At 41.4% G+C, this 25,465-nt stretch overlaps 2 protein-coding genes across 8 annotated transcripts; one reads left to right on the top strand and one right to left on the bottom strand.

Moving 5' to 3' along the window:
* Positions 1-1,177: 1,177 nt before the first annotated feature.
* tac1 (tachykinin precursor 1) lies at positions 1,178-5,608 on the top strand. 2 transcript variants are annotated; one of them, XM_006803378.2, is made up of 4 exons: positions 1,178-1,629; positions 2,343-2,445; positions 4,994-5,050; positions 5,129-5,608. In XM_006803378.2, the coding sequence occupies exons 1-4, from the start codon at positions 1,513-1,515 to the stop codon at positions 5,173-5,175; spliced, it is 324 nt and encodes a 107-aa protein (XP_006803441.2). In that variant the 5' UTR covers positions 1,178-1,512; the 3' UTR covers positions 5,176-5,608. The 2 variants fall into 2 exon arrangements, with proteins under 2 accessions (XP_006803441.2, XP_006803440.2); XM_006803377.2 differs by having other exon boundaries at positions 5,126-5,608.
* A 126-nt stretch (positions 5,609-5,734) lies between these two features.
* Positions 5,735-23,879, bottom strand: asns (asparagine synthetase). Of its 6 annotated transcripts, none has more exons than XM_035913204.2 (12): positions 23,735-23,879; positions 22,430-22,685; positions 21,532-21,769; positions 21,272-21,457; positions 21,083-21,184; positions 16,197-16,324; positions 15,563-15,689; positions 13,935-14,041; positions 10,550-10,650; positions 9,919-10,000; positions 9,682-9,837; positions 5,735-7,061 (listed from the first exon to the last, which is right to left on the bottom strand). In XM_035913204.2, the coding sequence occupies exons 2-12, from the start codon at positions 22,676-22,678 to the stop codon at positions 6,852-6,854; spliced, it is 1,686 nt and encodes a 561-aa protein (XP_035769097.2). In that variant the 5' UTR covers positions 22,679-22,685; positions 23,735-23,879; the 3' UTR covers positions 5,735-6,851. The 6 variants fall into 6 exon arrangements, with proteins under 6 accessions (XP_035769097.2, XP_006803443.2, XP_006803442.2 ...); XM_006803380.2 differs by having other exon boundaries at positions 22,430-22,682; positions 23,735-23,878; XM_006803379.3 differs by lacking the exon at positions 23,735-23,879 and adding an exon at positions 23,400-23,460.
* Positions 23,880-25,465: the final 1,586 nt, after the last annotated feature.

Here is a 25,465-nt window from a genome sequence, read left to right as displayed (position 1 = left end):
GCACTGGGGGGAATGTAAACAATGGCAACTATGGCTACCGTTAACTCCCAAGGTAGATAGAAGTTTCTGCACTGAATGGACCTGGTGTCTAAGTCCGGTGAGCAGTGACTCACCGTCTTGCTGCTAGAGCTGGATCAGGTCTGAATTGGGCTCTGTGCTTATGTGCTTCAGGACTGGTGCTATAACTATATGCTTTACCAAAAATGAAAGTTTAAGACTAATCTTAAAAGTAGAGGCAACAATACAAAGTCATCAGTGCATTGCAGGAGGACGCAGTGAAAAGGCATAAAAAATACAAACCCCCAAAAGGTGCACAGTGTGCTGTGCTGCTGAATATGTCCGTACACACTGCCATCTTGCTTTTTTTTTTGCAACTTTTCAAGTGTAAGTCGATGGCATTTCAATACATTTTATATAATAAAAACAGATCAATAATCATTCAGTTATAACAGGACAACTTTGAATCAATGTTATTCCAGTGTCATTGCTGTTACACTGCCATGTATCATCTGTTTTAATATGGATTTTAGCATATTTTGGCCATAATGATGATTCTGATGAAAAATCAACATTAATTCAATCTCATCTTGCTCTCTGGGAAAGATGAAAACCAGCCCCGAAAGACTTCAAACGATCACCACGGTGATTGTACTGTAGAAACGGAGGCTGCAGTCTGTCTGTTCATCCATTTGTTACCTGCTGAAGTTCAGGGTCTGGCGGCTGGGCTTGGGTGGACAAACACTCAGCTTTTACACCACTCCCATTTCTTGGCTAGCTTAGCGTTAGCATGCTGTCTGTGGAGATGCTTGCTAGGAGTTCTATTGCATAATGCAGATGCTTTTTGCACTACACTCACGCACTCTCCTCCTTTGGTGCAATACAAATTCATGAATAAATGATAAATTAAATGTTAAATACAAATGTTCTTAAACTGAGCATTAGGTAGAAACACTGGCCTCCATCAAAAGTATTCAAACAATGAAAAAACGTTCAATCAAACGGCCCAGACATGTTGGAGCTACTTTGAAGTTTTTGGCTCTGTGACAAGGAAAAGCGGACTTTTCACCGTGACTGAAAGCTGGATAACAGTACTTTCTGACGTCACCGTCATTCTTCATAATAGTGACGGTGAAGTCCGGTGACGCACGACAGGTTCATCACTGCGCTTAACAGGCTGCTTACCGAAACTTCACTCAAGTAATCATAGTACTGCTAAGGCGTTACTTAGCAACACTATTCACACTGGTATATAGGAGCGTGCGGGTCGGAGACCGTACGAAACAAACCGCTCCAGAAGCTGAGTGCGCAGACAGCGCAGATAGTGCTCCGGCTACGCGCTATGGACTACTGTTGATTTGCTGAGGAAGAAACAGCGCACACTCCAGCTCCTTCTGGTGCTCACACACCTGTTTCATTCACCTCGCTTTATTTCTGCTGACTGATAACTGTTATCGTGACACGTTGGGTATTAGAGCGCTTGTTGTTGTACAGTGAGAGAAAACCTGCGAGATCATGAAGTCTCTGCTTGTAGCAGTTTTAATGGTTCTCATCGCCGCCGCCCAAGTTTCCGGCGAAGAAAATGACCCAAAAGAGGACACTGATTACTGGACGAGCACTAATCAAATCCAGGTATTTATTCAGACTTATACTCTCTCCTTAATAATTCATAAATACTACTATTTAAGTAGCTCATCTTTTAGTCTCCTTCAGTGGATGAAAGCAGAATAAATGTATATACCGCCTGACAGGCGTAAGGAAACTAGTTTGACTTAAGTTTTTTTTTCTTGCTTTTTGTAAGAACAAATCCCTTTACAGAAGTATGTTAAACCCCAGCGTCACACTGTAGGGTTGCATATTTGTATTTTAAAAGATATTAAAATCACATGTATACACAAATTTACTGAACAGGTGTATATAAAGGCTTATATATTAGCTTAATCACACTTTAGGAGCGACTGGATATATCGGCACTTTGTCATAATGGGCATCGTCACTCTGTGCGGGACATTAGTAGCGCAAAGATCCATATTGCCAGTCACAATGATGCATACTGCACGAATATAATCCTGAGATGGAAACAGAAAATGGCAAGAAAAGATCCCAATACATTCTGCTTTACTCGGTGTGTTTTATGTGGGTGGACCGGTGGGTGGGTCCTTCAGCTAATATTGATTAAGATAAGGTTCTGGCAGAATTCTCTTGTTATAATGACATGAGCAGGTAGATATGGTATTAGCACAGTTGAGGTATAGTTTGATGATGCAAAATTTTTATAGAGATGAGATCCACTCTCACTCCACTCTGCCTGTCAGTGTAAGCATTCCTTCTCCCCCTCCACTCAGAATGGCTGGATTTCCGACAACCCGTTCAGAGAAGTCCTGCTGAGAATGACAAGGAAGCCAAAGCCACATCAGTTTATCGGTCTGATGGGGAGGCGCTCTATGGGTAAGAGCTATTTCTTAATAAAAGTACTTCTCCTATGCATCAGTTATTCTAACCTTTCATTTTTACTTTCATCCTCCCACAGCAAACACACAGATCACCCGCAAAAGTAAGTCCTGAAGTCCTTATAGCTGGAGCAATTTTCCTGCTCTTTAATTAAAACTCGGAACAAAAAGACCTAACCTCTTTGCCAATAGCTGGAGATATGTGGCCAGTTACCTCAGAGCTTTGACTGGCGCAAGCTGGTTTGTACGCTGCTCATTTGTGCACAAATCAGCATGCACAAAGCAAAAAGGAATTTTAACATAACAAAATAAAGCTCAGGTAAAAATAAAGCTAAATAAAAAAATTACGATTTTAAAACAAATATAAATATCAGTATGTACAGTAGTGGAAATAGGCAAATATGAATATTATTGCCAAATAAAATTGATGAATAGCTACAACCATCTATTACAGTGATAAGAATTAAACGATCACTTTCAATTTACCACCATATCACTTGTGTGAATTATAAGTAATCCTGTTACAGTATCACTTTTAATTTAATAGAGAATAAATTACTAGTGATAATGTAATAATCCTCCCGTGTGGTGAAATGAGACTGCTCTGTGGTGACCAATCAGAGACGTGTACATCAGGTGGGATGTATTACTCATAATGGTGAGGGACTTCTTCAGCATTCTCCTCTTAGACACCTCTGAGTCTTCAAGTTTTACTCCCAGAATCAGTCTTCAAGATTCATTTGTTCAGTTTGTTGACATTAGCAGCTTTCATCCTGCCGAACACTCCTGCATAGAACACCACACACAAGTGATGTAAACAGCAAGGCCTTACAAATGTAACGAGCCTTTTAGTAGATACAGATTCTGCTTCGTGTCTCATCCATGAAATAAACCCTTTTAAATGAATGGAAGGGCATTAAAAAGCATTTTTACTGCCAGGAAAACTGTGGGAGAGTCAGTGTTTAAACTTTAACAGGAACTTTCCTCAGTGTGTGAGGGGACGAGGTTCTTTAATATCAGACACACAAGCAAAGGCAAGTGTGCACGGGTCAGATGGACTTGTGTGTTTTTCTCTAATAATGTGCATTTTGACTGAGACTAAAGGCAAAAGAAAATCCATCCATCCGCTTATCCTTTTTAGGGTCGCGGGGGGCGCTGGGGCCTGGATGATCTGATATCGTCGTGTTGGTGTTGTTCCCAGATCATCATGAAAATGTTGTTCCAGGTTCAACATTGCAAGTGACCAATCACATTATTGTGACGTTATTCTTTTGCGCACCAACCCATTCGTGCATTTATGAAATTCCAATGTTGCAAGGACAATATCAATTCTGCTTACCGTTTATTAAAGGGTCAGGGTTAGGGTCCGTTGATCGGCGGACAGAGGCGGTTTCTCGCAGCTTAAGTACAGTTTTTTGTTTTACGCCGGTTTTTCCCGAAGTCGCAAAAGTATGACATCACAACATTCTGATTGGTCACTTGCAATGTTGATCCTGGAACAACCTTTAGTATGATGATCTGGGAACAACACCAACATGAGGATATCAGATCGTGCGCTGGAGCCTATCCCAGCTGTCATAGGGCGAGGGACGGGGTACACCCTGGACAGGTCGCCAGTCTGTCGCAGGGCAACACACAGGGACAGACAACCATTCGCACTCACATTCACTCGCACATTCACACCTAGTGACAATTTGGATTATCCAATTAACCTATCCCCACAAGCTGCATGTCTTTGGACGGTGGGAGGAAGCCGGAGTACCCGGAGGGAACCCACGCAAACACGGGGAGAACATGCAAACTCCACACAGAAAGACCCCGAGCTGTGCTTGCTGTGCGGCAACAGTGCTAACCACCGTGCCACCGTGCGAAAATACATTGAGTTAATAAATGTACGGAGACAGTGGGTGGAGAGGTGTACACAGCTGTGGCAGCTCTACAGATATCAGCTCACTGCACAAAAGTGGAAGGTCTTTATTCCACAGAGCATGGAGCAGAAAAAGCACAAATTCCACTTGCCCACGTGTTTGTGTCTGTGGGCAAGAAATGCAGTATACACTTTCCCAAGGTTTAATTAACATACACCCACCAAAGATTTTTTTTCCTAATGTTCTTTGAACTCATTAATTAGTGAGTAAAGGAGGTGGTCCAGGGGAGACGCCTGTGTGAGACAAAGAGGGAAAAGATAAAGAGCCATGAGGAGGAGGGGATTTTCTCTTTCCTCTGTCACGGTTGGCGTTTCATCTGAATTAGTCACCTACTCAGTGATGCACTCAGTGCAGCGTAAGTAAGCAGACAGCTAATTTATTCCTGTAATGCAGGACCTGCTGTAAAGACAGGGAGCTGAGATACGAGCCCTCAGGACATGTGGCCGTTCGGTTGAACTGTTCATGTTTCAACAGAAAGTCTTTAATACGAACAGAAAGAAACCAAAAAGACATCATTCATTGTTTTGTCGATGGCTCAAGAGACATTACAATTGTCTTGTTGTAGTTAGATGAATGAGACATTCAGTGTTGTCTTATCTCAATGTCTTTCCTATGAAGGACATAAAGTGAACTCCTTCGTTGGACTGATGGGGAAGAGGAGCCAAGAGGAGCCAGGTCAGTTCACTTAACGAGCTTTCATTTTCTCAGAAACAAACTGAATCCTTAAGATGGCATTTTCCCCTTTTTCAGCAGAGTCTTATAACTGGAACACAATAGAGACGTATGACAAGCGCCGCTAAACAGCTGTCACCTCTGCTTCTCATCGAATATCCTTCAGCCACGGCACGGGGACCGGATGTTGGTTTTGTTTTTCTCCAAACCGCAGATAGCTGTTAGCTCATTTAAAAGATGACATTTTTCATACTGTAGTGAAATAGCAGTTCTGTATTTGTGTCAGTTTGATCTGTTTCGGTAGAATAACGAGTGGAGTTTGAGGAAGTGTCATTATAAATGTTAATTTCCGCCACCTGCCAGTTTTCTGAACAGCGTGCTGATAGTTTCACTTCGTTATGCCTCATAACGGTTTGATTGTTTTTTGCTAATACAACAAAATAGCACAGGTGCTCATTTTGGCTTTCGAGTGACTTATAGAAGCTGCCTTGTTCTTCGTCTGCATATGTTGTGATGTATTAAAATAATGTCAAAAATTGTATTAAAATTATTTTATCACTGGTTCAGTCTGAAGCTTGTGCAGTGCAAATCAGTGCTCAGTTAATCTAGATGGATGGCGCTAGGGCAGACTCTGGTGGTGAACAGTGGTACTGCATGAAATATAAATGAAGTAAACAGTTTCTGTTGCAGCAGGAAATTTTATTTTAGCGTCAATTAATGTAAAACACAGAAAAATAGAGACAGATAAAAGATTAGCTAAGAGAGAAATACAAATGCAATGCAGCCGAGTGCAAACATGATTCAATAAACTAAGGTTGGATACAATTTCCTTGCTGTAGCATATGGTTATTAAATTACATTAGACTGCAGATATTAGCGATCTCTTCCTGTAATCCACTTTCACATGTGACCATGGGTGGGACAGTTATATGAAATGTCTAACTCCTAGCTCCCAAACTGTTTGAATAGCATGAAAAAAAATGATTAGATCTTTTACGCATGTCTCACTTCTGCCAAACTTGAAAAATGTCCTTTTGCAAAACACTTGTATAATATGCTAGTTAGCGCCAACAATGCTGCAGTTCTAGCTGCAAACTGAAACCAAAGCAAACCAATTCAAACTACCAGAAATCAACCAAAGCTGTCAAAAGCTGGGAGGTAGCAGCATGATAACACTACTCACTGACCTCAGTCAGTTATAGTGTAAACATGATACCACCCTTACACCCTGTAGCTCAGGAGGTCGAGCAGGTCATCTACTAATCAGAAGGTTGGCGGTTTGATCCTCCAGTATGCACGCCAAAGATCCAGTTCCATCCATCCATTTCTTCTACTGGGATGCAGGGGCAGCAGCCTAAGCAGAGAAACCCAGACCTCTCTTTTGGAGAACAATAAAGCGGTCCCAGGCCAGGTAAGATCTATCATCTCTCCAGCGTGTCCGGGGTCCCACCAAGGAGGCATTCTAGTCGGATCCACGAACCACCAGAACCGGCTGCTTTCAACGTGGTGGAGTAGCGGCTCTAGTTTGACGCACAACAGTGGCATATAAACACCAGGCAAGTGAACCCAGGAAAGTGAGGAAGTGCTCAATGAAAGTCCACTAACAGTAGGAGCTTGTAGCAGGGTAACTAAGAGATGGTTCAGGTTCACCTGATCCGTCTCCAGCTAGTCAGCATCAGAAAGGAAAATCTGAAGGAAAGTTTGAAGCCTAATCTTAAAAGCAGAAGAGCTTTGTCTTCGTTCTCTCAGCTCAGTGGAGGATATTTTAACTGTAATTACACCCTCAAAGACACAAATGCACAAATCATTGGTCTTTCTCAGGTTTATAGATGGACAAGGTACGGGCTGATGGATCGATGGCATCAATCCAGCGCGGCATCCAGTAATGGGAGAGCCACTGAGCACGGTCTGGGTAGAGCTTCTCAAACTCCTGTCTATAGTAGTAGGCCTCTTTAGTGTGTGGGGGGTTGTGAGGGAACCTCTTGTAAGCTTCCTCCATGTCATCATCGTTCACCTAAAAAAAAAAAAAAAAAAAAAAAAAAAAAAAAAAACTTAGTTGATGTTGCTGCTTTGGTTGATTGAACAAACGAGCAATGTCCTAATACAGAGCTAAGAGGAACACCTGCAATTTACTGAACCTCTCTCTGCGGTTTAATTAAAGGTTTTAACGCGGTCGTGATTTGTGTATTTTATCAATTTTCTGTGGATTCTTGGCCCGTTCTAATTTAAATTTACTTTAAATGCAAAATTTAAAGTTAAAGTAAATCTTTGATTCTGTCAAAGTGGTGCCATTGCACTGAGCTTGGAACTCGGATTTTTAGTAAGCGCACCTGTGTTATGAATTTGAAAATTTCCTACGTTGCCTTGTTCTTGAGTTATTGCATTCACAAACCTGGGTGTCCGCAGCACCTGAAATCTGCCTGAAATCAGTTGAGATTTACTAGATTGTGAGAAGGTTTTTTTTTTTTAGGCAGAAATCAATGTTAACATAAAAACTAGGGATGCACCGATACCCAGTAGCGGTTTTAGATACGGGCGACACGGGCGGTTGCCCGGGGCGGCATCGTGGTAGGGGGCGGCATCACAGGCATCGGTTAAAAAAAAATTGCTTGTACTCATGCTGCCCCGACATCATGCGAGCCCATATTGGGAATGGCATAGGCACCGATCGATTTTCTATCGCCCATGGGAGTAAGGGCGCCCTCCGTTTGCGAGGTGCACCTGCTGCTTGCTGCACAGGGAGGAGAGGGCGGGGCGACGGGGGAGTCTCTGGCTGGCTGGAGCAGCAAAAATTACCAACTCTCAAAATAAAACAAAAATAAAAACAAACAACAAACACGAAAACACCAGACATCATGATACAGACTTATAATTTGCACCGATGTTTTTTCAAAAATCTATACACGAAAAGTGAGCGTAAGAGCCCTCTGTGCGCCTGCTCGCTGCTGAAGTCAAAGTAAACTTTATTGTCATCTCCGCTACATACAGTCCAGTATATAGAGAGACGAGACGACGAGGCTCCAGTTACAGCAGTGCAAGAAAACAAACAATAAATATTTAAGAGTAAAAAAAATAAATATACACTTTAGGACTCGGGGTAAAGGGATCAATAACAATTTAAAATGTATATTTTATATTTTGTTTATTTAAAGTCTCACACACAACCCGTTTTTAAAGTTTAAAAAAAGAGAAAAGAAGAGGAGTGTAGCGACTTCCACAGTCGCTAGAGGCCGGGGATGGAGCCCGCCTATTTGCCTGACGCGCTGTCAACTTTACGCAGTAATGGAGAGGTGGAATTGCTTTCTTGTTTATTAAAGTGCTTGAAAAGTTTACAGAGCAATGTGATCGGCTCGCGATTCAAACTCTTAAAACATCACAGGCTCTAATTCAACAAGGGGAAACTCGTTGTGCTGCGGTCAACAAAAACTACGGCTACCCAGCCCTCCTCTCTGTCAAAATCAAACCAGTGAATGACAGACTGACAACGCCCTCTTAATGTCACCGCTAGCACCCACGTGACTCCCGTTACACATCACCATAGCAACCAAACAAATTAAAACCCAGTGATCATTAAAATTCAATACATTTAATTATGGCTCCTACAAGGAGGAACGAGCAAAAGACACAGGTAAGCAGATGTGTCATTGGATAATGGCAGGTCATGTATCCTAAAACATTAAGAATCAGAATACTTTCTTAATCCCTAAGGAAATTATGTGTGTTACAGTTCCTCCAAGAAGAAATGGTAAAAATAGTAACAGTAACAGACTAAACTCCAAACAATATATATAATAATATAATCTTAATTAGTCAGTGTCAGTTGTTGATTTGTCCTGTTCTCATTGTATGACAAAGTATGATGTCTGTTTAGTAGCCGTTTGCATACTATGCATACTCTCTCCCTCTTCATATGTATATGTGTGCGTGTGTGTGTGTGTGGGGGGCGCCAGAGGGGGTGTTCGCCCAGGGCGCCTAACAGGCTAGGACCGCCACTGCCGATACCGATACTGGTATCGGGTATCGGGCCGATACTGTAAAAGTTAACCGATACCATGAACCGATACCAACTTATTTCATTAATCAGAGGGTGGCTGGTCATTTCTGTTGTAGTTTTTTAGATTGGCCACTAGGGAGCCAATTATTATTTTATTTATTATTTATTTAATAATAATTATTTTGTTTGTTTGTTTACAATATGGACACTCTGCAATAATTTAAAAGTTTATTTTATTCTCAAACCTAATTTGTATTTATTTTATTCCAAACAGAAGTGTTTATTTATTATTCTGAAAGCTCGAGACAGTGCCAACAGTTCAGTGATATTTTGTAAAATTACAATGTGGACACTCTGCAATAATTTAACAGAAGTGCTTATTTTTCACTTGAAATTTTTTTGTGGTCATTTTTATTAAGATTTTATTTTTTATCGGCAGAGAATAAAATAAAACCTGTCTTCCAATTCATTGCATTTGTGTGTGTGTGGTAGAAGTATCGTTTTTTGTACTCTGTATCGGCAAGTGCTCAGATCCAAGTATCGGTATCGTATCGGTTTGAAAAAATTGGTATCGTTGCATCCCTAATAAAAACGTTACTGTGAATGGGACCGAGTCAGAGGTTTCTCTACCAAATATTACCATTGACTCCAGATGCTCCTGCAGGTACGTGTACCAGGACTTCTTCACAGATGTCATGCCATCACTAAAGGCTTCTTTACGCCTCCAGAGAATCTCATCAGGTATCAAGTCGAGACCTTTGAAAGACTCCCTCAGAAGGTGCTTCTCCACTCCATTCTGGTTTCACAGGACACAATACACTATTATTACAAAGCAAAGTTGCATGATAGTGTGGACGCCAATATTGTACAGACTCACCCTAGGAACCCTCATTTCCTCAGGCAAGGAGAGGTAGTACGCTGTGAATCTGTGGTCCAGGAAAGGCACTCTCAGCTCCAGGCTGAAAGACAGAGCAACACGAAATGAGCCTGAACTGAAAGAGTCCATTGGAAAATCAATTTCTATCAAATTGTGTGAGTACAGGACAGGGTTACTAATAGGTCTATTAATCAGAGCTCTGTCATTAATCTTTATTACTATATTTGAATAATAGTCAGCATCACCCTATTGGTTGGTTGCATTATTTGGTGACCACTATTGGTTAATCACTGACATTTTGGCAATGGTTAAAATTAATGCATTAGTTATTTTACCACCAAAGCTCTCCAGCTGAATTCCTGCTGTCCACTTTACCCTGCATCCTTTTTTCCCTTTTTATGGTCAAATTAAAGATGCTTCATGAGCACTACATGCGCTCTGAAAAGCTGTCGCACAATTACAGCCAATTCTGAACGAAGTAATTGTAATTACAGGACATTTTTTCAGCAGAAAATTATCGCCAACAACAGGCGAAATGCAATGTTCCATTTTTATTTATTTTTTGCTAGATTCTTTCAGTTTCCGGTCTTAATTCTTTGGGCAGGGCTAGTGAGTAACAAAGAAGGGCTACCCATGTGCAGCAGTGGTGCGATCAGCACGGAGAACATCAAACATGTAGAGCTCCTCCATCAGACGAACGCTGTCCTCTGCTGCAGCTTTGGGTGTTGGAGCCTAGAGGAGAAATAAAGCCACGTTTAAATGAATTGATTGGCATTCTAACTTTAGGTTCAGTCTGAAGTTTTCCTTCAGACGTTGTGATATTTCTGGATCACAAGTCTGACAATCTGGCTGACAAAAGTGTTTCATATATTTTGTCTGTAATTATCATTTAAAATCGTTTTTATTTAAAGCAATGAAACATCAAAGGAAAAAAACAAATGCAATGAACTTAGATTTGCTCTACTTTGTAAGGTTGTTCAGATTTTTTGAGAAGTATCATCATCCCAAAGCATAAAGATTTCTGTATTCAGATCAGTTTAAAAAGAAGTCTGTCTTCTGCACAAAGTGAGAAGTGATCCAAGCATGTCAAAAGTATTCATTCATCCATCCAAATCAATGGATTCAGGTGCTCCACTCACTATAAAATCAAGCACCTAGGCATGCCGACTGCTTCTAGAAATATTTGTGAAAGAACTGGTCGCACTCAGGAGCTCCATTGTGGTAATAAGATTCCAACTGTGCAACAAGTCCAGTTGCAAAATTTCCTTGCCACTAAATATTCCACAGCCAACTGTTAGTGGTATTAGTGAACAATAGCAGCTCATCCACAAAGTGGTAGACTGTTTAAAATCACAGAGGGGTCAGCAGTTTGGCAGTTGCCAGGAGAACAGCACTTGTCTGCCTGCACTGTGCCAAGCTGTGGCGGGGCGTGGTAATCGATGCAGCAGCAGGATAAGCGAACGCACCTGCAGGACATCCACGATCACATCTCGCCAGGTTAACAGACTGAACTGGGTCACGTCATGTTTTTGTTTGTGTATACTTGTGGCTGGCATCTAGGGAGCTGCAGCCGAGTTACATAAAGAGTAAAAAGTCACTGAATGCTGGATCGTGGTCGTGTCGTGCTTCCTACCTGTCACACAAGTGTTTGGTGAAGGGAGCATTATGGTCTGGGGTTGTTTTTCTCCAGTTGGGCACCTTAATTGCTGTGAAAGGACCTCTAAAGGCTTCAGCATACCAACACATTTTGGACAATTTCATGCTCCCACGTTTGTGGGAGTTTTGGGATGCCTCCCTCCTGCTCCAACATGACTGCGCACCAGTGCACAAAGCAAGACATGGATGAGTGAGTCTGGTGTGAAAGAACTTGACTGACCTACAGAGTCCTGACCTCAAGCCGACAGCATTCCTTTGGGATGGATTAGAGGGGAGACTGCGAGCCAGACCTGTTCATCCAACATCAGTGATCTGTCTGACAGGCTGAAGGTTGAGGCTAAGCCTCTGTCCTGCTTTTCCCTTCTTACTGTTGCCAAATGCTTTCTCATATGGGGTCATCTGACAGTTGGGGTTTTTGTAGGGTCTTTACAATATGGCACATAATTTGCTGCAAATTGCAAGAAATGTAACACTGAAAACAATCCCGTCTTCTGCCTGTTGTGGTCGTGATAGTCGCTATTAGGACAGTTTCTTTTTAAGAGGGGGAAACAATATCACAACCAGTGCAACATTGTTGTGTTTGTTGTTTTGACTGTGTTCACCTGATGGTTTCGATCTCTGAATATAAATTAACTAGTCTGTTTGGGGATGCAAACTTTGAGGTAGCAGGAGTCATTGCTTGGGAGCAGGGACCGTGGGAGTCATGTTTGTGTTGCTCTGGTTTTCCCCGGGACCACAAAGAGCGTTACGCTACATGATGAGTCTAGATTCAGCCTATGCTGTCCAAGTGTGGAGGATGAAGTGTACGGGGTGGCATTTCCCTCAATGGAAAAACAATGCTTTTCACCAGTGGAGGATATATCAATGCGTCAAGTTATCAAGATAAGATTCTACGACCAGTGACATCACATGATCCCACAGAGTTTATGTGGACATGGAAACGATAAAATAGCCTGCCTGCAGTTCTGACCTCAACCCCACTGAACACTTGTGGGTGTGCTTAGGTTTGCTGCTCATGTCAGTGACAGATGTAACCAGACTGGCTTGTGACAAAGAATGGGATGCCGTCCCACAGAAGTGTGTGACCAAGCTGGTGGTGCCAGGGTGTTGTGCATGTCTCTTCTACATTCCACTAAAGCAACTCTATTAAATTAATACATTTTTAAACTGCCAATATTCTTCAGACTTCAATTATCAGTAGCCCAGTTTGTGAAGCACTGTTACACAAATTACATTAATTGTACTTGTACTAAGTTTATGTGTTGTCTAGGGATGGGTACCGGTATCCGGTGCCATTATGGCACCGGTTCTGACATAAACGGTAGTAACCAGACCGAAAAGCAGCGCACATTTCGGTGCTTTTTTTTTTCCTGAGCTGTGATGACTTTAGATTCTAGCCAATCATTTTACGTTTCCGAGGATAGTAGGCGGGTCCAGGTACGTACGTTCTTTTAGAGCAGAGCTACAGATTAAAAATGCCCAAGGTGAAGCGGTCAAAGTCTGGCTGTACTTCACAGCAAAAGATGCAAACTCGGCAGCTGCAACAAGTGCTTTAAGCTGATACTGTGATGCTGTCAAAGGAGGTAACACCTCAAATCTGATTAAACACCTGGCGACGCATAGCGTTTTTTTAAAAGCCGAGAAATGCGCCGTATTTGATAGCTTGCTGCGAGACCTCACACCGAGCACATCTACTGCGGGTGTGGTGCCTGTTATCGGACCCGGAGTTAGCAACATCCCCCAAAAACCCGAAGAGGAGAGTCCTGGCCCCTAGCCCTGCCAGTGTAGCAGAAATGATGAGGATGATGATGCAGCAGCAGCCGTTCTTCTCTGCGTGAGTAGCTTAATGTTGTTCGTGTGTAATTTACGCTGAGTAGGCTAACCACGTTATTACATTAATGCATGTAAGGTGAACTAGCAAACATCATCATAGCTACATGCGGCTGTCTTCTTGTTTGATGGCAGATACTCCCTTCACCCTGGACAAAAAGGCTAAAATGACCAAAGAAAAAGTGGAAAACAGTTAAACATGAGAGGTTTTTGGACAAAGTTTGTGTTTTTTCCATTGTTTAAGCTGCTTCCAGCCAAGAGTGATACCATATATGCCCCATAGCTGCAGAAAAGGCTAACATTGTTATCTTTTTACAAAAAAACAGCTGAACATGAGAGGTTTTTGGACCAATTTTGTGTTCTCCATTCTTTAAGCACCGGTTTGAGCACCGTTTAAGCACCGGCACTGTTTCAAAAGTACCGGTTTGGTCGGATAAAACCTAAACGATACCCATCCCTAGTGTTGTCACAATTCTATTACATTTAAGATAAATCAGCCTGAAAAAACAAAGTTAAACCATCAAACTCACCTTGTGGAAGTAAATGTATCCCTGCGTCAGCTCATCAGAACCCTCTCCAGAGAAGATCACCACACTGTCAGTCTTCTGTCTGATGTACTTGGAAACCAAGTACATGCCTGTACAGTTAATAGTAAAAGAGTGTAAAGTGCATTCCTGTTCATGTACCCTTATAAAAACAAATCACAACCTACTGAATGTATAATATACAACTAGAATGCTGTATGTTTGATTACAGTACAGTTAATACCCTACATGTCGCCTTCACCCACTTCTTTGACCATTTAACAAACTCACTCAAGTGCCATTTCAATTCATCAAGCAACTTGTTTTGATTTGGCGCTATACAAATAAAATGTAACTTATTATCTTAAAACTAAATAGATAAAACTTTTTTACACTGCAAACCACCAAAACCATTTAAAGTAAACAGTTCTTCGTTCATTCATTTCAGTCTAACCCAATAAATATTTATCACATAAAAGAAAATTAACTGCAGAGAAATATTCTGCACACATCCAAAACCAGATGTAGAGGTTATTTCTGAGACTGGTATCACCTAATGTTTTATGTGTCGTTTGCTCGGTTGTTACTTGTTCAGACTTCTCTTCTCTACACTTTTTCTGTCAAGTAACAACTTCATATTTGATGGCTGCAGCTCAGGAGGCAGAGCAGGTCACCTACTAATCAGAAGGTCGATGGTTCGACCTCCATCTGCTCCGGTCTGCATGCCAAATATCCTTGGGCAAGATACTAACCCCAGGTTTCTGTCCGATGCATCCATCAGAGTAAGAATGTGAGTGAACGTTAGAAAGCACATACTTATAAGTAGCATAGAAAAAAAGTGCTTGTGCGAATGGGTGAAGAGGACAAGTTGTGTAAAACGTGCTCAGAGTAGAAAAGTGCTATATAAGAATAAGAAGTCCATTTACCATTTATTCTTTAAATGTCTTTGATTTTGATGCTGTGCAAAAGCCTTGAGCCACCAATCATTTTTCTATATTTTGCATAACGGAGGCCAGATTTTCACATATTGCTTCCTGTCCAGCTGCTTGTAAAGAGCTAAAGTTATCTTAGTCACATGATGCAGCCGTTTCTGTCCTTGAACCAGTTTGCTCTTTACCATTGCACTCTCGTCCTTTCATGCAATAAAAATTAATGTTCATATCTTCTCCAACAACTGAAATCAGCTGAGTTCACTTTCCCAGAATGGAGTTAACTTTAAGAGCAAACTTGTTCAGGAAAGACAAATAAGTACTGGATCGTATAAGAGTGTGAACTGTTGTCTGTCTATATGTCGGCCCTTAGATGTAATGTATCTCTCCGGGGATTGGCATCAGCTTTTCTCCAACTTTATTTCACATTATTGCCAACATAGGACAGGCTTGCCAGAGGGGGCAGCAAATTTTATGTGGTGGCCAGTGCCCCCTCTGACGCCCATTTGGTGGTGCCCCTGATACAAGGCCACGTACATTTTGATAACTTTTTCCTTTAATAAGTGAAAAAATAATTAAAAAACTATTTTAAAACATGTTTGACAATGTAAAACATTGAAGTATGACAAAAAAGCAAAAAACTAAAATCAAGAAGATCAAACTTTTCCACAGCACTGTATATGAAGTGCTTTGTGTTCCACTCACCCACAGAGGCACGTATGGTGGTGATGTCATAGCTCTCCAGGTGGAAGATGACGTCCTTCACAACTTCAATACCTTCTTCTACAGTGAATGTCACCTCATGGTGTTCACTACCAATATGAGTGGCCACCTGACAAAACACCAATTGATGACTGAAAACACAGCAAGACCTTTTTTTAAGGAATCGGTCACACACGCCAATGTTATAAGCTCAAGGCTACGTCCACACGTACACGGGTATTTTTGAAAACGGAGATTTTCCGTTTTCGTTTTAAAAAAATAATCCTGTCCACACGTAAACTCAGAAATGAAGGAAAACGCTGCTAGGAACATGCCAAAGCAACAGGTGGCGATATATTCCTAACCGTGCAGAAATGTTGGCCAATCAGAAGTCTAGAAGCCTCGGTGGGAAAAAGTAAACAAAGCTGGGGCGTAGAATGCAAAAACGGAGTTTTCAAAAATATCCACCCTGGCCGGAGTTTTTAAAAATCTCTGTTTTCAGTGACCAAAAACGCCATTTACGTGTGGACGAAAGGTGCAAACCCATAGAAAAATCTGCGTTTTTAAAAATACCCGGGTACGTGTGGACGTAGCCTAAGTTAGAAGTTAGAAACAGGTCTTATATGTGAGGACAAACCTTGCGAGCAGCTAGGACGTCTGGACTGTCGTCTGAGCCGATTGCAAATGTCTGAATGGGATATGGCAGCTTCTCCTCTTTGGCCAGTTTCACAAGCGTAGCAGCAACCAAACTGGAGTCCAGACCACCTGAACAGCAGTAATATACATTTATATTCTATACCTGGAGTTCCAGAGGGTTCTATGCTGAGAACAACTGGATAGATAAAGTTGGGCATCATCTGAAGAGCAGTAAAAATGCATGCAGTGTGTTTTAATGATACCATCTAAGAAAAGCTACTATAATGTAAACAGAAGGACCAGAACAGAAGCCTGTGGAGCTCCAACATTAACCTGTGTGTGTGAAGAGGACTCAACAATTGGAATCTATATCTACGTCATATCTAGATAGGATTCAAACACAGCACGGCACCTAATGTCTAATCGCTGTGATAAAATATGATAGTCAACAGTATCGAATGCCTGGTTGAGGATTAGGAGGACGAGCAGAGATTAGTTCTAAACCGTTCCTCTCCAGATGATCAGAAAGCTGTTTTATAACCACTCTTTCAAGACTTTTTGAGAAAAACTTAAAGATCAATCAAGTGATGTAGTGGTTTAATTACTGCGAGCTCTGTGCCTGTGGTCTGTAGCCCGTTAACAGAGATAGGTTGATTGCATTTAAGCTCGAAGCATTATTTAATAATAGGTCTTCTTTGAGCAGCACTTGTGCAAAACAAATATGTTTTTTTAAAGTTTGGAGAAAGTAATTAGTGAAGTTAACTCAAAAAGATCAAGGGATTGAATAACAAATGCTGCATTTCTAACAAGGCTCGGACTGGAAAATGATTTACTTACAGAAGTCAAAGAAAAAGCTGTGAGCTTAGTTTTTTAAGGACTACGATTTAAATCACTGTGTGACCAAACGTGCAGAAAAATACAAGAACTTGTCTGATGAATTGCAGGTCAAGGAGTCGGATGCTTTGCTAGCTACACTGCAAAGCCAACAATGATTTATTTTTATTTTTGTTACAAATCTGCAGCTGACAAGGCAAGTTGTTTGGTCACTGTGAACATCCACGGTCACCACTTCATGCACAATGGACCTTCCATGACCTTCCAAGCTATATAGTTTATGTCTTCCATATTTCCAACTATATCCATAATCACATACTGTGTATGCTACCATTGTATATAGTGTATTATCTTACTTTTTTCATTGATTGTACTTATTTGTATTTTTGTATTTCCTTCATATATCTGTACCTGAGCTGAGGTGACGCAAAAATTTCCCCCGTTGTGGGATCAATAAAGTCTTATCTCATCTTATCTCTTATCATATCCCACACAAACTGTTTTCTGATGGAGAGCTTGTTAACCTCTTAAGCCCCAACGCCCCCTGATACGGGGGCAAAAAGCAGTAGATCAGGTAGGCTTGGGGCTTAAGAGGTTAAAGAAAGCTGGGTGGATAAATCGGTGCACTTGTTGGAGCCCAAAACAGACTTTAGCTTTTTTGCTGGACGAGAAAAGTGAACTGAAACACATCTAAAGCATTTATCGTTTTGCATTTGTAAAAGAACTATTCGGTATTTTTTAGCCATGTGTTAAATATAAAATGAAGTACTGATATAATTATTGTTTTCTTGTTTATGACTTGGATTTTCGACTTACTCCACATTTTTATATCTTTATCTTAATACAGTATCCTTCATCTTTTGATTACCAGTAACATAATCCAAAATAAATAATTTACTGCTCTTTACAGTTGGAGAATTTTAATATTAAGCATAGTTGAATAGAGGTCATTATTGGTTCGTCCCTGTGATTAAAGTGTAATTAAAGTAGTGGGGTTTTTTACATTTTAAGAGAAGCCAATTGAGTTTAATAACAGTTTAAATCCCATTCTGAGGCGTCATTTACGCCAGCGGTCCCCAACCCCCGAGCCTCGGACCGGTACCGGGTCGTGAGTCGTTTGGAGAGTTGAGGCTCAGGTGTGAAATGTATAGTTTTCAGGGTTTTTATCGGTTTTCAGCGTTATTTTGTTATCGTTTTTATCGTTTACTCTGTTTTCCTGGGTCTTTTCACGTGTGTTATGAATAAATCGTCTTTTTTTCGGTACCGGTACTAGTTTTATTTTGTTGAATTTATCCGCGACATCTTAACGGCCGGTCTGTGAAAATATTGTCGGGCATAAACCGGTCCGTGACGCAAAAAAGGTTGGGGACCGCTGGTGTACAGTCTCCACATGGATGTTAAAATCACAGTAGTTTGGGAACTGTTTGGTGTTTGGTTGTTTAATACGATGGAATGGAAGCTGCTTCATTTAAACAAGGGTGTCAAAGTCATTTCAGCCCACTTTGACCTTCAGTGGGTCAGACCACTGAAACCTTTCTGTCAGTGTAAAGAAGTTTCATATTGAACAGTTTTTCTACACGATACAGATAAAGCAACTCTTTGGTGTTGTATTGTAAGAAATAAATGTATAAATGAATCCAGGTTTGAGGGGGTGGGATGCATTCACTACTAGGGAGAACACACATAAGGTTTAAGGCCTGGACAAGTTTGAAACCTTTTTTCATTAACAATGGAACATGGCTGAAAACAAACTGATATCACTTTAGCTCCTAATTTGATCAATTCTGCACTCAGTTTTGCAGTCTCCAGTATCACTGAAATACAGCCAGATGCTGCTCGTTTTACGTTTTCGCTTCTTTCTGCTACACTTGCTGTCTGCAGAACGTCTGCCCCTCTTCCTTCTTTCACATAATGGCACGATCTCGGTCTGTCTTTGCATGTGATTGGCTGCATGGTGTGCAGATTCGGCTCCCACCTAGAGATGGGCCATTAATAACTGACATATGAAATTATCTCACAAGCCAAAAGTAATTGTGTTCGGCCCACAGGCCAGATGTTTCACACCCCTGATTTAAATGATCATAATCATTCTGCTGTATCCAGGTTTTTCTAAAGCAAAGTAAATGTTGATCAATTATAAACTCGTGTACTAGCAGGGAGAGACCTGAAGTTTACAAATCCACATTTCACTGCTTTACTCTTTGGTGCAGTTGAGCATACTCTACAGTTCTTGATGAGGACGCTGGTTTGAGCGGGGAGCCAAGGACGTCATTTACATGAAAAGGGAAAGACCATCTCTGAATCGAGGAGGGGGCCTAAGGGAGCATCTTTCACCATCTTACATGCTGTGATTGCAGCCATTCCCCAACTCTCTGTGAATGGTACTCATGGACATTGATTAATGATCTTTGATCAGTGGTTGTTGATCAATGGTCATGAGAATTTGAACATTAATGATCAAGAAACTGACCTCCCAGCTCAGTTTGCCATTGGTTGTAGTTTCATTATGCAAATGTCCTGTTTTTAATGTTGAGGAAATCTGCATTCGGTCACTTGGATGAGTAACGAAACGTTTCTCCCACTGAAAACGTCCAGATGAACAGAATCAACTTTTTTGGGATGATTCTAACTTCAGCGGGCAGCGCCATAAGTCATCCATCACATCTACTACACCTTCCCTATTTCAGTAGCTGCCGGGGCCCAGAGGAGAGAGCTGTGTGGTTTGTGCGCAAGCTGGAGAGGTACAAGATGACCATGACATTAACCGTTTAAGACCTACCATAGAACCAAGTCCGCCAGAGCTTATATTATATTTTTACATGCTGTGGAGCCATTTTTGGGAGGATTTCAAGTTGCTATACATCAATACAACCATTACAGCCTAGATTTTAATAATATGTCTGCATTAAGTTCATAGTAATTACATAAATTGCAAAAATAGTGCAATAAACTACAAAACATTTAAAATCATTTTTGTTTTTTTAACATATATTTCTAGTTAGAGAAATTTAAGAGGCTTATCCCTCAAAACTGTAAATACAAAAAAGTTGCACAAAACAGTTTCCCACCACAGGAAATTTATTTTGAGTGTCTTCATAGTTTTATTTTTGAAATACACCAATTTTTATAAACTGCAGGAAAAACGAAAATAAATATTATTGTGCAAATTTGCAAAAAAGCAGCATATGCATCAAAATAAACTATTTCCAGCAGTGCAATATGAGTCCTAAGCATCCCAGAAACCACACAGAAAGTCATAAAGTCAAACATAACTTTTAAAAACACCAGTATAGACTCATGAGGCCCTGATGGTAAAAAACTACATTTCCGCAAAATGACGTCACTTCCGGTTTCGGGCAGGACATGGAGGACATGCGATAGTTCACGCTGATGGACGTAGGAAGTGTTACAAACAGCTGATCGGATCAGCAAAGTGTGTTTCTGGAATATTATGTTTTTGTTGCTGCAAGTGCTTTATATATATAAATATATATATAATTACATATAGCTTTGCAGTTTTTGCAAAGCTGTATGTGGAAGGAAACTGTGACCGAGGACAAGCTGATGGCATAAGATGTAAGTACAACTCCTCCGGTTTCATATGCAAAAAAAATTATTGTGCTAGCTCACGTGGTTGCAGAGCTACCGGGATTTAAAAGTAGTTACGCAAAACGGAGCGTGCCCGCTCTGACCGGTTTTAAAGGGTTAATGCTTATGATCAGTGTATATTAACTTTTAACCACAACTCTATATGTAAATTGAATTGCGATGAATTGCAAATAAAACACTTCTTCACTTGAAAGCTCATCACAGGTAAGTGAAGTTAATGTTACTGTCAGACAGGTCGACTTACTCACACAGAATACGTCTATGTATGAACGCCTACTCTTAGGCACTAAAGCAGAATCGCATGTCTCAAGGCACAGAAGCCAAATGAAAATGCAAGCCCTTAACATAAGATTCACACACACACACACACACACACACACACACACACACACACACACACACACACAAAAACAAACATGTTGTTCTCCACATAGCAGATGTTACCTGACAGAAGACAACCAATTCTCCTGTGAGCCATGAGACGTTTCCTTACAGCATTTTCAAACAGATTTCTGATGTTGCTCTTCACCAGTTCCTCATCCAAACCTAGGGAGACAAACTCTTTAATGTCCTTCACAAACACCATCTACCACTAGTAATGCTTGATGTTTAAAGTGGTGAATAGACTCTTACTTATAGGTAGTTTCTCCACTGTGTCATAGATGGCATGAGAAGGCTGTTGTCTGCAGCAGTGAAACTGCTCCATCTGAATAGACTGAACTTTGCCACTTGTCTTTAAATCAAAGACCTCAAAGTGCCCAGGGGGGAAGGGGACAATGCTGGCAGGAGCACCCATGCCATGGGTAATGTCTATCAAGCCTGTGATCAGAATGAGGTTAGTAATGCAAACATATAAAGAAGCAACATTCAAGCAATATAAACCATCCCATTACCTTTGGCCTCCGAGCACAATGCAAGGAATCCATCGTCTGTGAGGAGTTTGAACAAAGGCCTAACACCATACGTATCTCTTCCCACATGCACTTTTCTGTTGGCAGTGTCCAGAAGAATGAAAGCAAACACACCATCCAGGAGAGAAGCCATCTTCTTAATGCCAAAGCGGTCATAAAGGTGGAGCAGAATCTCACCATCCATTTTAGTCTGGCAATCAAACTCAAATTGCTTCCTCAGCTGGAAGAACAAATGGCAACAAAATGATCATTTTAACTTTCATCAAACTCAAGCAGGGCTAGACCCTTTACCGCTCTGGATTTCCCCAGATGGCCATGAGAACTGCTTCTCTGTCTCTTTGGGTTAAGAAACAGGTCCTGACTGTCATTTGCACTGAACCGAATCGCAGTTATCCTTGTTGGAGTCCCTGGTGAGAGGCTATCAATGACAAAGCACCATGTTCCAGCATAAGGGTGTCCACAGGTACTCTTAGCAGCAGCATGCCCGAGGTTGCAGATTAATAAATGGTTATGGTGGCTTTAATCAGACCTGTGGCTACCTTAGACTCTCTGGTGACACAGCCGACTGCTGTCAGCCGATTACCACCTGATGGCGAGTTGGATCAGGGGGTGGGGGAGGATTGTGGTTGCAATTATTTGATTATGGATGCAAACTGCATTTCGTTGCCCTGTACCTGTGACATGTGCAACGACAATAAAGTTGAATTCTAAAAGCGCTAAATAAGAATCAGTCCTTTTATCATTTATATTAGAGCGTATTGTGTTCTACTAGAGACTTTAGTTTGCAGTAATGTGATAACTGGATGTATCCCCTGCTCGAGAAAAATACTTCTTTAAACAACCACTAAGGTTTCAGAACAGAAAGGAGCAGAAGTCTTACTGTTTGGTGGTTGTAAATCTCTCCATTGTAGCAGAGCCACATGTAAGGAAACTTCTTGAGGCGCAGCGGCTGCATGCCATACAGCTGGTCCACAATGGCAAGGCGGTGGAAGCCAAAGCAACAGTTGGTGAAGCCATTAACATTCTCAAAGCGGAAAGCATCAGGGCCTCTGTGAGCAATTTTCATGGCACAGGTGCACTGAACTGACATGCACTCGTCGCTGCCAAACAAAGCCCAGATACCACACATTTTGCTGCTGTGGACAAAAACAAAGAGGCATGTAGATTACAAAGAGATTACACAGAGTTTAGATTTCTAGAAATGCCTACATAAAAGAGATGATATGCAAATACAATGCAGTGAGTTGGAGGATTTGGTCACCAGCTTCAAAATGACACTTCAAAAAGCTCAGAGTCTACCCCTCGGATCTCTAACACAGCCATCCTTCAAACAGTAACTTAACAATAACGTAACCCTAACAAAATATCCTTCATTGTTCCTAGCACAAAGGGTTTTAAGTAACAGGACATCTGATCATCATGCTTTACAGAATTCCCACGCTCCATGAACATCATCATGCTTTACAGAATTCCCACGCTCCATGAACACAGCAAACTGATTTTTGAATTTGACTCCAATCACGTTTTAAACTAAACAGGTAGACGAAGATCGCGCTCTACAACTGACTGCTTCTGAACTGAAGCGTTTGAGTTAATAAGTCACGAATTGAAGTCTCTGGTTGCTTCGGACGCACCTGTCCTGCCTCAGTCTGTAATATAAACTTTAACACTTACTACGAAATAACCGGGGGGCTTTGGATAATTAGATAGTAGACAACAATCTGTGATAGAAACTGTCTTCCTTCAGTTAATACAACTACCATCAAGCGCTATTCATACTCCTACCAATTAAAAATATGCTCAGCTACAACAACTAATATCCGGAAACCGTTTGTGGCTTTCTAACGTACGCCGCGTGCTCAGTTGAACCATTCGTCCCGCCGTGAGCTCCTGCTGCGGTGTTACAGTCGGACCGGTGTTCCAGATTAACTGGTAATGCTCGCAATTTAGCAACCAGTCTGCTGGGTGCCTCGGATACGCTGAATTTTTATTAACACTGTACACAGTTGGACAGCGGTCAACATTTACATAGCACATGAGATATACTTTTAAAATTGTAATATATGTAAGTAAAATTACACATGGCAGTTTTCCCAGCATGTTTTTGCTGTGAACGCTTCCCAGTGGAAAGCCTCATTCCCGGGCATTAGCTTATGATAAAGACAAAAAACGCAATCCAGCTTACCGTTTTCACCTGAAAACTTCCGCAAAGAAAGACAGACTGTTTGAATACTTGTGGCTAAGATGACGCAACGTTTCAATGAAAAAAAGGGAGAAAAAAAGCTACACGGCGAAGGCATTTAATAACCGGATAAGCAACCGCATTTTCAAAATAAGAGCCACGGAACAATAATGGCTCTACAGTGATATCAAGGTGTTGGAAAAACGTGGAAAAATAGAATGTATTATGAAAAACACAAACTAGAAAAATAATAATTGGATGGATGCCTGGTAGATATGGTAGACATGGTAGGCAATTTATTAAATCATGAAATTCGATGATTTCAAAATGATAAAATGAAAACTAGGTAGAGATCTTGAGTTTTACTTTGATAAATTCCCTATTCATTTATTTCTAGCAACGGGTTGTTGACAAAGTTGTGTCTGCCTGCAACACTAAAGCCACACCTGCGCTCTGCACGATCTCTTCATGTGCAGTCTGTCACGAAAATGATTTGGCACAGCAGCAACGTTGGTCTTTTTCGCCGCTTAGATCCCATCTACCTGCAGATCTAGTTTTGTAAATGTATTTCCAACGGAAACGAGCTCATGCTGCGAATGCTTGTGTGGTATGATTCATAATGAACACTTGTACCTATAAAAACAACATGTCATGTCATGTCCAAAATCCTGTGCATTTGTTCCTTTCTAGCTTGACACTGCAACTGCATGCAAAGTTGCATCATACTTGAAAACTGTGTTGTGATATAATCAAATAGTATAGCAGGTTTTGTTAAGCTCTGAGAAAGAAGCTGTAAAATGGCTCCTCTCTGAAATTGCACTTCACTTTATTGGAATAAACTGTTTGAGATTTGAGATCTTGGAAATGATTGAGCATTAACTTTGACTATTAAAGTGACAAAGGAACCCTCAATAAATAATATTAATTTATGTTAATTTTTATATTCACACGAAGGTCTGAGGGACTAAAAACTTTTCTAAGATCAGTCAATCTTCAGCACAGTTTTGGTATATAGCCAGCACAACTATCATTGGGTATATCATGAAATAGCAACACTGCCTATCCATCCGTCATCTTCTGCTTATCCGGGGCCGGGGCAGGGGGGCAGCAGCCTTAGCAGAGAAGCCCAGACCTCCCTTTCACCAGACACCTTCTCCAGCTTGTCTGGGGGAACACCAAGGCGTTCCCAGACTGGCCAAGAGATATAATCTCTCCAGTGTGTCCTGGGTCTACCCTGGGCCTCCTCCCGGCGGGACATGCCTGGAACACCTCACCAAGGAGGCATCTTCGGTGGGAGGTAGGCAGGTGAGCCGTTGCACCCTTACCCTCCTGGGGCTGGCTGGTTAATACCACTGTTTCATCTTGAACTTGGCAGACCTGACCAGCCCCTTGACCAATCTCACCTGGAAAGGTGCCCTAGTAACTTGTAGAACTATGGCAAGCTCATCCGAGCCTTTTCGATGTGGCTTCACAAAATTATCACAACCACAACAACCGTGAAAATAGTTGGCTTTACATTGCTGCTCAATCCCAGCTGCCTGATGATGTGTGAGTGAAAGACAGAGAGGGAGAGCGAGCGACAGAATTTCTGTTATAACCTTCATTTTATGGACGCACAGTGTGAGCACTCGGGTCGCATCCGAGCATCGGGTCGTATAGTGTGAGACCCTGCATTGTGACCTATGAACTTCTAACCCCTGCGAGTCAATCGTGCAGTTTGAGCAGAAGCTGAAT

Source organism: Neolamprologus brichardi, chromosome 22, assembly GCF_056152115.1.
Source record: "Neolamprologus brichardi isolate AB-2024 chromosome 22, ASM5615211v1, whole genome shotgun sequence".
NCBI classification, from domain to species: Eukaryota; Metazoa; Chordata; class Actinopteri; order Cichliformes; family Cichlidae; genus Neolamprologus; species Neolamprologus brichardi.
Note: the sequence above shows the minus strand (reverse complement) of the source record. Positions and strands in the feature narration are given on the sequence as shown.

What these genes read in the sequence shown, in the direction of transcription:
- tac1 (XM_006803377.2), top strand. Translation starts at nt 1,513, where the DNA reads ATGAAGTCTCTGCTTGTAGCAGTTTTAATGGTTCTCATCGCCGCCGCC. An exon ending in CGAGCACTAATCAAATCCAG is followed by an intron (nt 1,630 to 2,342) that starts GTATTTATTCAG and finishes CCCTCCACTCAG; the next exon opens with AATGGCTGGATTTCCGACAA. An exon ending in GATGGGGAGGCGCTCTATGG is followed by an intron (nt 2,446 to 4,993) that starts GTAAGAGCTATT and finishes TTTCCTATGAAG; the next exon opens with GACATAAAGTGAACTCCTTC.
- asns (XM_087835328.1), bottom strand. Translation starts at nt 23,312, where the DNA reads ATGGTAGTTGTATTAACTGAAGGAAGACAGTTTCTATCACAGATTGTT. An exon ending in AATTGGTTGTCTTCTGTCAG is followed by an intron (nt 16,325 to 21,082) that starts GTAACATCTGCT and finishes ACTGCTGTTCAG; the next exon opens with GTGGTCTGGACTCCAGTTTG. An exon ending in ACGTCCTAGCTGCTCGCAAG is followed by an intron (nt 15,690 to 16,196) that starts GTTTGTCCTCAC and finishes GTGTTTTGTCAG; the next exon opens with GTGGCCACTCATATTGGTAG.